The 16089-nt window shown below is 41.4% G+C and overlaps 1 protein-coding gene across 1 annotated transcript in view; it reads right to left on the bottom strand.

The window, feature by feature from the left end:
* Positions 1–16089, bottom strand: part of PYGB (glycogen phosphorylase B) — a 635794-nt gene that overhangs the window by 208880 nt on the left and 410825 nt on the right. The window contains exons 13-14 of the mRNA XM_069235083.1: positions 11106–11207; positions 1731–1878 (exon numbers count right to left, since the gene is read on the bottom strand). Coding sequence (XP_069091184.1) covers positions 1731–1878; positions 11106–11207 — 250 coding nt within the window. The remainder of the gene's footprint in view (positions 1–1730; positions 1879–11105; positions 11208–16089) is intronic.

The raw sequence follows: 16089 nt of genomic DNA, 5'->3' as shown, positions 1-16089 counted from the left end.
AAAAAATATATATATAGAGAGAGAGAGCGTGAGAGAGAGAGGTAGAAAAAAACAAAGATAAGGTGGAGAGAGGTGAAGCAGAGTGGATAAAGGTACCTAGAGAAGCAAAGATAGGGAGGCAGAGATAAGAGGGAGGGTCAAGGAAGAATAGGTAAGGTGATGTAAGGAGAAAGAAATGACACAGAAAGATTTTTTCCATTTCACTGCTACTGACTGCTACTAACTGCCTAAGAGTGTGAGGGTTATGGCTGGGTAGGCCAGGCATCCACACTACGGGGCAGATTCATATTTTTTAGCAGGGTCTGGCTTTTATATAAAGCGTTGCATCAAACACTATAAGCGCTTGCGCTAATCTGCCCAAATCACACCTACATTGATGCAATTTGGGGCAAAGTGCTATTTGCACTTAGAAATACGCATATTTCCAGGCAAAGTAGCTTTTGCGCTGGAAAGTAAATATCCTTGCAATCGGTTGCTCTGCTTTTCTTTACTTTGTGTGACTTTTCTCCAGCGCAAACCCTTAGTAAATCTGGACGGAAGTTTCTGAAAAGCACGCTCTGCTGTCACATTACAAAAATATCTGTTTTCTCTGAGCAACATTATTATGACTGTGCCCGGTCACTTTACCGGGGGTTGTTGGCAAATATCCCCTTTGCCCATGACTTAAAACATCTCTGGTAAGATGTAGGTGCAAATACTGAATCATAAATAACTTTTTATTCGTAAAGTACCAACAACTGTTTTGTTGCTACTGTTTCTAGGGGATGAGGTGGGGTTGTGTATCTTTATACAAAACTCCCCTTACAGTTTGGTCACTCTGACACTGTTGTATGACTCATAACACTCCTTACCTGAACGACTATAACCCATTATAATGAAGATTGAGAGATATCTGCCCTTCCCTCTCACAACAGTACACTAAGTATATTGTGCTTAGGAGCTCTACCTGAGTGTACCCCATCCGCAAGAAGTGGTTTCACGATTGTTTCAGGTCTGCAGACTTGAAATAGATGACAAGAAAAAAGGTTTCCTTGAGTGCTCTGAGCAATCAGATTAGAGCATTTCTTTAAACATGGATCAGCGGCAAGTGTGTGAACTCAAGCCTGCATATCTCTATCTTTGTTAGTTGAGACACAGGTCAGACTAATTTGAGCCCTAAAAAAATCCCTTTTACATTCCTGATTTAAAAACACTTAAGGGATTTACACCAAACTAAGCAGAGGCACTTCCATGAATAATATTCTACTGCCTTGGCAACCTGAGGGTACTTTCTTTCTGCTGTTTTTCTGTAACTCTTTCAAGCTTTCTATAGGATTTAAAATGAGGAAAGTCACTTTTTTGACCATTCATTTTTTGGCACTACCTCCTTGCAAGAGATACATAAAACATGCCATGCTGAACCCAAAATAGATGATAATTTTTTCAGAAGGTTTTGTGCAGATTTGTCAAACACCGAAGTAATTACCAAAACAAAAACTGCTTTTCAATAGGTTAGACCGAACCACAACTGTACATTTGTTGTTCATCAAATAGTTAACAACAACTTGTGCAAAATATTGGCCTCAACACTTGGGAACAAATAAAAAATATTTACCATATAACCGTACCAGTTTACATTTAAAGCAGAATTTATGATTTTGTCAAAATCTAAAAATACGAAAACAGTCAAAAATCTAATGTCACTGTTGTCAAATCATTTACTTTTATGATTTGTAAAATGGAGTACTCACGATTGTACAGAGAAATGACATGTAAACAGTTGAGTAGCTGCCTCTTATACTCGTGGATTCTCTTGACATGGAGGTCAAACATGGATGAAGGGTTGATTTTCACTTTATGGGTCTTTTCCAAGTATGCAGAAAATTTCAATTTGTTCTCCTGCAGGATTAATCAATCCAAAGCATATCACATATATGTCCCTAGTTTGTCTTATTATTAAGTGTACATCTCTCCTCATTTGCCCCAACTATTCCGAGATAAATGCATGGCCCTAGAGCTGGCTATCGCTCTACTGTGCTATATTTTGGAACGTCATGTTCTGCATGGACTTCCAGGATATTCATGACTGGGAAATGACCAGCGGTCATATTAAACAGAGTGCTCTGAGGGTGCAAAGAGTGTGTGCGCCTGCTTTGTGTGTCCCCAGGGTACTTTGGTACCACAGAAGGGTCCACCGGTGGTTGTGCAGCCACTTTTGGAATACTGATAGTGCTGGTGCTCATGTACCACCAGCGTCCTCGTGAGAGGGTGTTCCCTCATTTGAATTGGACATGGCCTCATGAGAATGAGGGTATCTCTTGGCCACAAGGCCCACACCTTTTTATGGATGCATACACAAAGGCAAAGAAGCCGTCAGGAGGTGCACCACAAAAAGGTGATATACTGTGAGTGCGCTCCCTGAGGGCAGCCCTCAGGAGAGGGAAGGGGGGCCCATGAACCCCCAAGACACCCACTGCATGCAGGTGTAGTCATTCACCTGCAAGCGGACCTCTTCTGCAAGGGGATCTCTCGCTCCTCTTGAAAGTGCAGGTGGGTTGCCACATGCCCAGAGAAACATGGAGCAGCTTGTAAACATCAACTCCATATTTCAATAAATGTGCTGCCCCAAGGGCAGCTCAAACTCGTGGCTTCCCAGAGGGCAGCACAGTTACCATAATAGGACACATTTTCTCTGCTTGTGCCCAGTGCACCTTTTGAAAGGTTCACCATGGCACAAACAGGGAAAGTGTGCCCTACGGAAAGGCCCACTCCTTCCTGAGTATTTGCCTCTGGATATTCAAGAGATACTTGTCAGAGAGAATGACAGAATCTGTACCTATCGATCTGTGAAAGTTGTGATCTTTATGAATGTTTGTTCTACATTGCTCTATTTAAGTTTTATAAGGAGGTACAAACATCACTTGAATAAAGCCACAATTAGGTGGAGCACATGCTTCTAATCAGTTGCATCACCTTGCATCAAAAAACATTCAAAAGTTGGTAATATCACACTTAATTAATTCTTTTAGTTCATAGACTTCTATCTCTAACAGGCAGCTGGACACAAAAGGGACTGAGGAGCAATACAGGAGACACATAGGGTTGAGGTCTTATCATATATTTCAACTCTTCACCTTTCCAATACATCTCCTCAAAACATCTCATAGTGAAATTCAGACTGAATACAAAACATGGTGTAAGTTGACTACATAAATGGTCTTCTCATGATCTTACTCTTAAGAGTTTTGTGGGATGCCTTCCTTCAATCGGTAGGTGGAATGCAGCTGGAAGGTTATGATCTCTGTTTCGGCTCGACTTCTGAGATGATTCTGCATCTCATCACTCAACAGATACCTGAATGTCACAGGCGGATAATGTTCTTAGGCATACAGCAGGTGGTGAGTTTTGAAAATGATCTATCTGTGAATAGTTACATGAAATCTTACAGGAAAGGGACTTTTCTTGAATGAGAAAACAATAGGTGAATGAAAGAGGATTCATGTATACATGTCATTGGGACTCTCAGCAGACAAAGGACTGGAAACACAGAGGCTCCCGAAAGGACAGGCTGTCTGTTTTTGACAGCACTTGTGGAATCAAAGAAACAGATCAACATTTACTTTTGAAGACCGGAGCATATCTAGAGATACAGAATTACATACTGGACTTGCTCTGCTGTACTCGAGGGTGCATGAGAAAGATGCTTCTCCAAGAACCATAATTAGAAAAACTATAGGGAAATCTTAGCTAGACAGCCTTTGTTGTATCTACAGCAGCAGTAACCTCAGACAAACAACATTAAATAGTTACAATACAGCAGAGCCCACAGCCCCTGAGAGTGGTCCCGGTTTTTAGACTACTTTTGTAGGCTCAACTCCATTGCTCACTGGAGAGTCGGGGAAGGAACTGAAAAGGAGGATGAGGGCTGCTTCAGTGGCAAAACTGAAAAGGAATCAGATGAACACCCACTGGAGAGGCAAGTCAGCATCTCTCTGCTGCAACACTGCACTGTTCCTCCCATCCTCACCTGAAGAGATCAAGTGTAGAGATCCAGCAGCTGTGTCTCTCACAGCAGCCTCTCAACCTCTAATTGGTGGATACCAGTGAGGAACACTGGACAACATCTCTGATGGATGGAAAGGACAGGAAAATGTCCGAGGTGGAGACTCAGCATAACTCAGGCCACATCATACATAGTCATGTGGACAGGAAAGTTAGATGGTGGCACTGCAGATGGAAGTCAGATTCACCCTAGCTGTGATATGAATAGGTTCCAGCAAACCTATCAGAGCCAACACTAGCTTTATTTGAGTTCTAATATGCAGGGTGTCTATTGACGTGTTCCCCACTGGCATAACATATTAGGGAACATTCAAAAGAGATCACTCATGAAGCCATTTACAAAACTAGGAGGGGCATCTGAGCTTAGTGATTTGATGTATAATGTAAGAGGGGGGAGGGACCGGGAGATTGAGCATAAATCATATGTATTCATTCTGACTTCACTAATGCACTGATTGGTCCTCATAGGTGCCTGTGATATCTTTATATAAGTTGAATAACAGACACACACACTGTTACCTTCTTTTATATTGCACCTTGAGGTGACATATATTTTTACATATTTTACTAAAGACTTACGAACTTTTAGTAAGTATGTGGACTAACAGAATGTTCTTTCTAAAGAGGCTTCTCCTCTTAGGTGACTCATAACAGTAAAGGATAGTTTTTTCGATCTAATAGATGGTTGGAATATTCCTACAGGACTGTATAGTGTTTTTCAGCACAAACGTTAAAATTTCCTCATCAAAGATGGCCGCCAAGTTTTAGGCCCTCTTTTATTTCAATTACACTTCCACCACTGTGGGAAGACTTTCTCTATTTCTGACGTGCCCGGACCTGACTTCCGGGTCGTCGTCACTTTGAAATACTCCGAGAACGTCTTACCGCGTTCATATGCGGTTCTACGTCTCGGAGGGTAGGTCCATAGTTTGGACCGTCGGCACGCGCAGTGAGTAGACTGAAAGACCTCTTTGTAGGTCTTGGTTATATTCTTTGAATGGCACTTGCATGACGCGCACGGGCTCTCTCACGCTCTCGGTAACCCGATTGAGCGCACCCCCCCCTTTTATGAGCCCCTTGCATTCTAAACCATTTTAAAGCACTTAAGTTTTACAGGGCCACCACAAGCAGAATGGCACTGCATTTATTATTATTGTTACATTACTATTACGTGCCGATTATTATTTTTACTTACTCTTTCACTTCTGTAATGACCTTTTCATTGACTGATGGTGGTCACAAGCCTAGTTTCTATACATCGTTATTACCAACAATATCTAGTACATTAATAATTTTTAATTTCTACTCTGTATTGACATCTTATTAACTAGATGAACGGATAATGGCACTTGCATTTATTATATTCTCTTGTCTATACCATACTTGAAGAGACTTTTTGTTACAACAACATGTTGATTACCAATGAATTCAATACCCTTACACCAGACTATTGATGTCCACATTTACTAATGATACCTACTTACTATGTCTAGCTGATAGCTGAGTCTTGGGGACGTACTTACCAAGGAGCCTGTTCCCGACTTAGGGGTGGTAAGCCTACCTTACTGTCATCATAATTTTTCATATTTCCCTGTTTTTCTTTTCTTGATTGATTGCACAATGTTTGCATGATTTATTTATGACCACTTCTGGGCACAATTTGGTGCTTTGTTTCTAATTATGTTTCCTAGGGCGACCTGACTGTGACTTAACCTATTATTCCACTATGTAAGTGAACGACTTTGTGAGTATTATTTTTGTTTAATTGGAGAAGAGCGCATTAACGTTTTGGTCCTGATGAAGCGTCATTGGATCCGCGGGGACCACACAACGCGAAACATGTTGACCCTGTTTAAGGAGGATTCCTAGAAGGTTTTTTCTCCGAGTTTATTGCTCATCGAAAGTAATGGAGCATTGACACTCATTATATTACTTTCTCTTGTTTTTAATCTTGGTTTCATCCCTGACTATTGATTAAAATGATGATATATGTAGGGCTGTTTTACCAATTTTACCCTTAAGCCTGTTGTTCTCTCCACTGGGTTCAGGTGCTCGAATGATAGCACTTACCTTCCTGGATAGTTAGTATTCATCTGTAACTATCAGAACACTACAGTTCAGTGCTCCTCCCTGTGGGGAGCCCGTCAGGCATTGCACTGCCGGCCTGGCGAGGAGGATTAGCCAATGATGATGCCAGACATCTATTATGATGCTTGAGGGTCCTTGCTCCTGATATTTCAGGTCACTCTAATTTCTCTTTTTCTCTTCTTTATGGAACAGTGTACTTTTGTTGTATTGCTTAGTGATTTGATGAACAGACTAATTTTAAGATTCCATCCTACCAACAACATATCTAAGAAAAAGGGGGAGAGACTTAGAGAAGAGTTCTTGATGTCTCATTCATCAGCCTCACAGCACGGACACAGCACTCCTGGCAGCCATCCGATTACTCCTAGCCTGCGGCCACACCACAGCACTCATACTCTTCGACCTCTCAGCAGCTTTCGACACGGTCTCCCACAGCACTCTGTGCACCAGACTCCATGACATAGGAGTCTGCGTAAAATCCCTGGAATGGATCTACTCCTTCCTCTCCAGGAGGACGCAGAGGGTCAGACTCCCGCCCTACACCTCCAGACCCACAGAAGTCAACTGTGGAGTCCCCCAGGGATACTCACTGAATCCCACACTGTTCAACGTATACATGGCCCCTCTTGCTCCCATCGTCAGAACCCACGGTATGAACGTCGTGTCATATGCTGATGACACACAATTCATCATTTCCCTTACCGAAGACTCGGACACGGCCAAAAGAAACTTTCATGCAGGAATGGAAGCCGGCGCCACCTGGATGAGAGAATGCTGCCTCAAGCTCAACTCCGACAAGACGGACCTCATCATCTTCGGAACGCCACCTCAACTTGGGACGACTCCTGGTGGTCCACATCCCTCAGCGCCCCCCATGCGACGACCGAGCCCGCCGGCAACTTAGGAATCATCCTCGACTCCTCCATATCCATGACCCGCCAGCAAGCTCCAGAAGATCTTCAGATGTATCCCAGCAGACTGTCGCAACTACGGCAAGAACCTCTACGCCGGCACCTCAACTAGAAACATCAAAAAACATCAACTCATCCAGAACGCCGCCGCCATTGTTGACCTCCCTCGCCGAGAACACATCTCCCAACACCTGAGGACCCTCCACTGGCTACCAGTCAAGAAGTGAACTACCTTCAAGCTTCTCACCCACACATACAAGGCCAGACACAACGCAGGACCAGCCTACCTGAACCACCGCGTCTCCTTCCACTCCCCCGGCTGATCCCACCGCTGCACCCAGATGGCCCTGGCCACCGTCCCTCGCATCCACAGAAACCACAGTCGGAGGACGATCTTTTACCTACACTGCAGCAAAGAGCTGGAGCAACCTTCCCCTGCACCCCAGACAAAGCCCATCACTCACCATTTTCAGGAAGAACCTCAAGACGTGGCTCTTCCGATGAGGCCCCCCCAAGCGCCTTGAGACCCTCATGGGTGAGTAGCCACGTTTTACAAATACTGTTGATTGATTGAGCCTCAACAGGAAAATGCAAGTAAGAAATAGGTGTATGTCAGAGCTCTTGCTAGGTAAAAGCAAGAAAGGAAACATTGCTTTCACCTATTTTAATCATTCATTCATGAATAAAGTTGAATGATTGCTTTCACCTATTCAACCAGAGCCCATACAATCTGATACAACAGAATGCATGATGAAGGCAGTTGAAAGGAACACATTGGCTACACAAGTTACAGGATTAGCAGCAGCTGTAGGGAAATATGAAAAAGGCTTGAGAGTACTGAATATTTAGAATCCACCACAGAGGGGACCTTAGAGAAGAACAGGAACTTTATTAAATGTGCACTGTTAAATTGGAGATGTATCTACAGACACTCGATGCACTCAGCAAGGGTCACAAAAAAGGAGTTCTGGGTGATGTCAGCATCCCTATAGCAAAGCGGGGAATTGGAAAGAAGTATGAAAAAGCTTTTGAAAGTTGACAGATGTCCATTTAAAAAACACTGATTTATCTGTATGGTAACTGTCTTCATTTCCTGATCTTCACCAGATTGACAAGGAAAAAGCTGTATCAGAAATAAGAAAACAGCTAACAGAACAAAAGACCTAAAGAACTAGGGCGCCGTATCACATAAATTGAACACTGGCAGTTTCGGAACAGCCTCTGGCACTGGCTTCGGCGGAGTGGTGCCTTAATTAGTTGAAGAGCTGTAGCAGCACTATTTTACCATCTTAGACAGTGGTAAATTGTTGAGTGCCATAGGACCTTTCAAGGCATGTGTTTCCTTTGGCTGAAAATGTTGCAACATTTACTGCATATCTAAGGCAAACAAGAGCATATAGCACAGTGACATAAACAAAAACATACCAACAAAATTAAAACAAAACAAAGCACATCACAACAAAAAGTCAAAATAAAACGCAAAACAACAAACGCAAAATACAGCAAAAGCAAAATCACATTGGAATAATCCTGCACACAAACACAGTAGCACAGAAAACAACAGAACACGTCATCACTACAAGAACGTTCTTGTCACACATTACCACCTCCAGAATTCTGTTTTCATAACACTGTGGTTAAAGGAGTTTGGAGCAAGCACTGCATTAACTCACCACCAATCATATTAAATAACGTCAGTCACAAATGTTTTGTGATCCGGGCCAACACTGCTGTTTTAAACACGTGGAGCTGGCTAAAAATTCATAATGGAACTTTATGATTGCTCTTTTTAACTGGGTGGGACCGGAAGTAGACAAGGGACCCAGTCTCTGAATTTTAGCTAAAGCTGCAAGGGAGATTCTAGGATTTAATTCTGTCTTCTGATTTCCTTTTCCCAAATATAATATGGACGTTCAGTTATTCTAACAAAGATTGGGAATACAGGTGGAGGTAATCTGCAAGATACTATGCATAAAGGGTTGCTTCTGCAGTATTTTCACTGATAACAAAAATATTTGACTTACAATTTATTATGATCAAACAAACCTGCGGTTTTCATTACATCGAGAACCACTGTATAGCAGACACTGTCATCACTGCTATATCATAGGGCATCCTATGATCTTGCAGACGAAGACACCATTTAGCCTGCTTTTTTAAACCTATTCAATTATCCTTACCCTATTTTTAATTAATTAACAGATAGGCTTAACTTATGTTTATTACTTCCCTTTAACAATGTAATATTCCATGATGTTTTAGTGGGTATATACCAAAAAATCAAGGCACAGTATGACAAATGGATAGGAGAGCCACTTTTTGAGCAAAACAGTTTCTGGATCTGCCCTAAGAAATGACGCAGAAATAGGCTCTAGTTGTGCCATGCAGCTGTCACTGGCCTCTGGGATGAAGTCTTGAACACAGGAGATATGCTCATTTCACTCTACAGAGCCAACGGAGGACCTTGCAAGGCCATGCTATAACTTCTACAAAGCTTGTTGAGGAGAGCAATATCTTAAAAGCTTCACATTCACACCTAATGTATCTGTGAAACTGGACTTGAAGCAACTTATCACCAATGAGGCCCATCTAACATCCACCTGGGACAGGGGTTGACTAAATTTTTGTTCAAAGGCTATATGGCGTAGCATTTTGGGGAGGACTGTTCCTTTTGAGGGAATGGAGGGGAACTGATTTGGGCATGGTTATTCAGTGCCTGAATTGGTACGGAAGCTAACACATTATGAAATGCAAGGCACTCACAAAAATTATGTGGGTCTTCGATTGATCAAGCATTCCATCCATATTGTTTGACCTTCTTAAAATATCTGGGCAATGGCAATTAATTCTTTAAAGAATTGGAATGGACTCCTTATTTGAAATGGCTTGGTTCTGCTACATTATTCGAGAGAGAGTATAACAGATCACCCTGGTCATTCAATCATTCTAGAGAAAATAAGCATAATGAATTCAACGTTTGGAAAGCTTGAGTGGAACTAACCATACCTTTTACTACTTGTCAGGCTGATTTGCACATCCATGTATGCTTCTAAATTCGGTTTATTAGTGGGAATTACTGGATTTAGAGCTCCCAGGCAATCGCAAAAGGTTATCCATCAGTCATAAATCTATTTACTACTGGGGAATTCTCTGCCACAAGTGCATAGATTTCTGGAGGAGTGAACCTCAATTAAGTGGGCAGATCAAGGAGTGGTTTGCTTTGAGAGCTGGTGACCGCACACAAACTCTTCAGTTTGTGGTTATTCACAAATTCCTAGGAGACCCTTTCTCACCCTGAAAATGGTTGGAGGACATTCATTACTTTCCAAGAGGAAATGATCTTCCCCCAACTCATTGAACAATGTCTTCCTGAGCAGAAGGACAAGCATTTCCACATTAGACTGCCTTCCAACAGTGTGTAATCATACACTATGTACAAGAGTGCATTGACAAAACAGTAGCTTTTTAAAACAATCACTACTCAATCAGTAGAATACCTTGAAAGTTGCTAGTGGTGCATATTTCCAGGCACACCACAGCTGAGTTTTGTATTCGAGTGTGGAAACAGTAAGCCCACACCCATGATCAATGTTACGTCTGCATGTGCAGATGTATGGTTCTGTTTGTGAACCTGGCTCATATATATCTAGAGTGAGTGCCTTGCTAACACTTTGACCATAAGAAAACAATGCACTCTAAGGACCCATGAAACTTAAGCAAAAAAGTGGGCCTATGTACCATGTTACAGGGTGGTATGTGCTATGGACATTAACAAAAATTATATACAACAGGACCCAGCAGCAATGCCATAAAATCTATTCAGTTGTCGTCACATGGATTGTGCAATCTGGCATTCTATTGTTCTTTCATTTGACAACAAAACACCCATTCCAGCCATAATCTTCAGTCAACACATCAAAATATTGAGAACCAACTCAGCATATATTGTAATACCTTGCTCTACTTCACAATATTACATGAGAAATGCTTCTAAAATAATAGAAACTGATATTTAAAAAGATAAACAGTGATGACACCAACACCTACTTCTTGTGTACAATTTACCTGCTTAACTTTAGCCACATCTCTGATGAATGCTTCATCGTTAACAAATTCCATCAACTTCCTGAGCTCGCTTAAGTCAGACAGGAAGCCATCTCCAATTCGCTGAGGAAATATGAAAAAGGTACCACTGTGAAAAATGACATCTGAACCTTCGCTTCAACAGAGCATTTTAAAGTCATGGTGTAACAAAAAGCATGGAAATGTTTAGGCCCTCCTTACAAGCACTATGCAAACTCCTATTTGAGTAGTGGTCGGAATTATAAGTAACACAGACTTTATCACAACCCGTAACTAGTGGGTGAGACGAAGTACACAGCTGTGTTTCATATCAGCAAACCAACTCAGCAGATATTTAACAGAGGAAATGGGCCAGGTAATTAGCAGGGTGTGAGGATGCAAGTGTGATAAGAACCAAAATCTCCCATTTTCCCACATTTATCTGGGCAGAACTAACTGTCTCTGGCTGTTCAATGGTTTCCTATGGAAGAAAACATAGGATGTGCTCTGCCATTCATCCTGGAGATTAGTTAAGATTCATACCAGAGGTTGGTCTGCAGTAGGGGAGTTTGCAGCTCGTATTCAGGATACCTTTTCCACTAACTTAAAGAAGAGGAAATTGTAGCCATGTCAATTCAGTTAACTAGAAAGGAAACAACCTACAAAAGTGCACTGACACTACTCTGACATTTATTCACAGAACATCAAAAATTGTTTTATGTTTTAATATTTCAGAGACAGGTGTAATACCAACATATCTCTACAAAAAATGCCTACTCTTTTTAGTTTGGGTTTTGACATTTAATACATTTATTTCTGTACTGATGTCTGAACTGTTGCTATACCATATGCCTGTTGCAGATCACAGAAGAAGTGCACAAGAGATTAGAGTAAAGGATGGTTTACCTAGTGGGAAGTGCTACCTTTGCTGGTGTCAACCACCTACAGTCATCTGTACACTCACTTTTGGGTACTGGGGCTTAGTTTTCATCACCAGACTTCGTCTCAAAGCAAGTGAGAGAAAGGCAGAAAATGAAGAAAGAAGAAAGAAGAGAAAGATAAGAAAACAGTGACAAAGGGAGACAGCAGGGATGGAAAAACCCTCCAAGATTGAGATAATGAGACAGGAGGCGTAGTATGGTGGAAGAAAGAGGCTTGAACTGGAATCAAAATTAGGCAGTCTTGGTATTTGGAAACCCCAGCAATTAGGGAGATCCAGTGGCAGGGTCCTTACAAAAGCTATGGTTTTGCACTTATTTTTTAAAAACCTAAGCACTACCTGATCAGAGTCTGTAGGAATGGTTCAATAATGTTATAAACAATACTTTCACAAAGAAATGTCATTATCCGGTACAATGGAGCACATACTCTGATAATATTACTTTGTTATTTTATCTTTTTTACACAGTCTAGTCAAACAGTTTCATGCCATTAGTACCAGTTTAACACCTTAATATAGCAACCAGCAACTAAACGGTAACCACTTAACCTTTGCAATGCTCTGCCACTGTGTAGCACCAGAGTGGTGCTTTTTAGTGTTTAAACACTTTATTGCGTCACATGAAAAGCAGTGAACTATGCACAAACTTGTACAGATATTAGAACCAGTCTACAACTAATATAAATAAAACATTTTATATTTTCTATTTTTGCTAGGGGTATGAGAGAAAAGGAGGGAGAGGAACCAAGGATTGACTGTAAAGAATGTAAAAAGAATTAGTGATAAACATATAAAGCATGAATGCAAACATAGACTGTAGATTAAACATATCATATAGAGGAGATTAGTAGAATAACAGATATATCTAATAACCAGGTTACATAGTTTGTGGGAACATCAGAGAGTTCATGGCACTTTACACTCTTCTAATGTACACATTGTGCCTGAAACATTTTTGGTACTATTGTGAAAAACATTACTGGTAACTACCATAAATCACTATTAACTGTATATGCACAGAGAAGACATAATTACATGATCTAATCTATGAAGATAGCATACATTATACCACCAAGCTGTGTATGAAATACCTAAGGTACATTTCCAATGAATAGTTATTTGCTAAAAGGCATAATCTAATACCACACCCAACAACCTATTTGTGAAATTACAGGGTCATCTTCAGTATCAAGTAAGCTACCAAGAAAAGGTTATTTAACATTGAAAGGGCACTGAGTGTAAACGACTGCTTTGATTTGACCCCAGACCTTTTGCTAAAAGGATAAAGGGTGAGGGCATATCACTATTGGGATAATTGCACAACCAACATTTGGAATTATTCTCTTGAGAGAATAAGGCCAAAGGAGAACATACAACGTATTAAAAATAAAAAAGTAGCATTTGTGTTCTGCTGGGAGCTCTAGATGTCTTGTGAATTTTAGACCAGCTTTTATTCCAAAGCATAGCTGACCGGGTAAAACCCTAGATCCATTTCCCAATGTAGTTCTAAACTGGTCTTTGTCGGTGAATAACTGACAGACAAAATATATTTATAAATCATAGATGCTTTGGGGTATGCGTTGAGGAGACATGAGAAGCTAGAGGCTGGAGTAACCGTGCCCAATAGGAATAGGACAACATCCAACAATAAATTTAACAAGAGGGTAAACAGAGTCAGAAATTAATTAGGGCACTGAAAGGGCTTCTGAAAATGAAGGAGCAAAAATGGGTGCATTGTTGTGAAAAGGATCAACAACCCACACAATATCTCTCTTTCTTCAAGCTTTTCAATATAGTGTTTTATGACTGAGTTTACATGGTTTGTTATAACATGAAGGGGCCCCAAAAATGTATCACAATGAATCGTATCAGGGAAACAGTTTCCCGTGGCAGAAAGGATTTAAGCAACATTGTCCCAATATCAAACCATACTGGGGAAAGGGAAGAATTTTTATTGAACAAGAGAGAGGCCTGTTGGAGACAAAAGGCTATGTGGTGTAGGTGGAAATCTGGAAAATGTACTCCATCTATTAGTTTAGGTTTCTTGAGTTTAAATAACAATATACTAGATTTTCCCCCCATAAACATTTAGAGAGGATAGACTCAATCTTCTTAAAATAAAAACAAGGAATAGTGACTGAAATCATTGAGATAACATATAACAGCATATGTGAAATCATCATTTTAATCAAGTCTAAGTGGGCCCGCCAAGATATAAACAAGAAGTTCCAAGAAAATAGCATGGAGTCTACTTTAGTCAAATCCTCCTGAAAGTAACACTTTCAGTTTCATTAATGGAGCTTATAAAGGGTGAAAGTGCCAGGGGGCAGGTTGTGCTTAGTAGCACTGAAAGGGAATTACCCGGATGTTGTTTATGAAAAAAAGAAAAAAAACGTTTTTGCTATAACTCTTGAAGTCTGTTGGAAACTGGGTCTCTAGTTGGCAGAGGTATGAACCCTGCTCAAGTAGGACCACAATCCTCGGCACGGTAAGTAACAACACAGCCTAAATTATCTTGTGTTCACCCTCTGGTACCTTGGCACAGAGCAGGCAGGCTTAACTTAGAAGGCAATGTGTAAAGTATTTGTGCAATAACTCGTACAGTAACACAGTGAACACAGCACAAACAATACTCCATGCCAGTTTAGGAAAACAGATAATATTAATTTATCTGAATAAAATAAGACCAAAATGGCAAAAATCCAATAAGCAGAAGTAAAGATAAAACTTTTTAAAGGTTTAGATGAGTCTCAAACCTTAAGAATCGGTGGTTGCATCCTTTTAGCACAAAGTACCTGAGATGCACCAAAAGTAACGGCGCAGAGGGGCTGCAGAGGAGGAGATGCGTCGAAAAGTAAAGTAATGCGTTGACTTTTCCTGCATGGCAGAGGTGATGTGTCATTTCCTTCCACACTGAAAGGCGATGCGTCGGTTTCCGGGAGAGCAGCCTTGGTTCCTCACTGCAATATGGGGATATTTTGACGCCCAGGAACGATGCATGGAAAATGCAGAACGTGCTGAGCAGAGGCAACAGGTGCTGCAGTGATTTTTCAGCAATGAGGCAGGTGTTGCGCCGATCGTTGCGTCGATTTTCTGACAAGCTGGATTTTCTTCTCTCTGGTGAAGTCTTTGATAGCCCTGAGGCTTCAGAACAGAAGGCAATCTCAATCCAAGCCCTTGAAGAGCACCTGTGGAGGAAGGCAGAGTCCTTCCAGCACAGTCAGGGGTTAGCAGGCAGCAGGGCAACAAGCAGGCAAGCAATCCTTCCAGCAAAGCAGTCCAGATGAGTCCTTTGGGCAGCCAGGCAGTCCTTCTGACAGAATCCAGTTGTAGATCTAGAAGTGTCTGATTTGGTGGGGTCACAGACCCAGTATATATACACCCAAAAGTGTCTTTGAAATGGAGGAAACTTCAAAGAGTGGATTTGAAGTGCACAATTTCCCATTTCAACCCAGCCCTGCCTGTGGGGGGAGTCTCAACTTTTTGTGTGATGGCAGGTCACTGGCCATTGAAGTGTAAGATAGAGACCGTCCACCCTTCCTGCCCATGGAAGCTCATCTGTATGCAGAGCAATGCAGATGCAGCGGAGAGTCCTGTGTTTATGGCTGTCTGGGTGGAATGCACACGGGGAGCTGTCAACCAGCACAGACCAGACTTGGACTGGAGACAGGCTGTAAGGCACAGACAGCAGTAAATGTAGAGAAATGCCCACTTTCTAAAATAGTAATGTAAAATCCAACTTCACCAGTAAGTAGGATTTCTCATTACCATTCCAACCATATCAAATATGACTAGTCTACTCCTCGCCTGTCAGAAATTACCACTTAAAAGCATATAAGGGAATTTCTAATGCTGGTATATGAGAGGAGCAGGCTTCACAGTAGTGAAAAACAACTTTGGGAATTTTTCACTACCAGGACATGTAAAACCTTTAATTACATGTCCTACCTTTTACTTACAGAGCACCCTGCCCTAGGGGTTATCTAGGACCTACCTTAGGGGTGACATATATGTTATAAAAGGACATGTAAAACTACTTGCCAATCC

Source organism: Pleurodeles waltl, chromosome 5 (assembly GCF_031143425.1).
Source record: "Pleurodeles waltl isolate 20211129_DDA chromosome 5, aPleWal1.hap1.20221129, whole genome shotgun sequence".
NCBI lineage: Eukaryota > Metazoa > Chordata > Amphibia > Caudata > Salamandridae > Pleurodeles > Pleurodeles waltl.
This window is presented reverse-complemented; position numbering and strand designations above follow the sequence as displayed.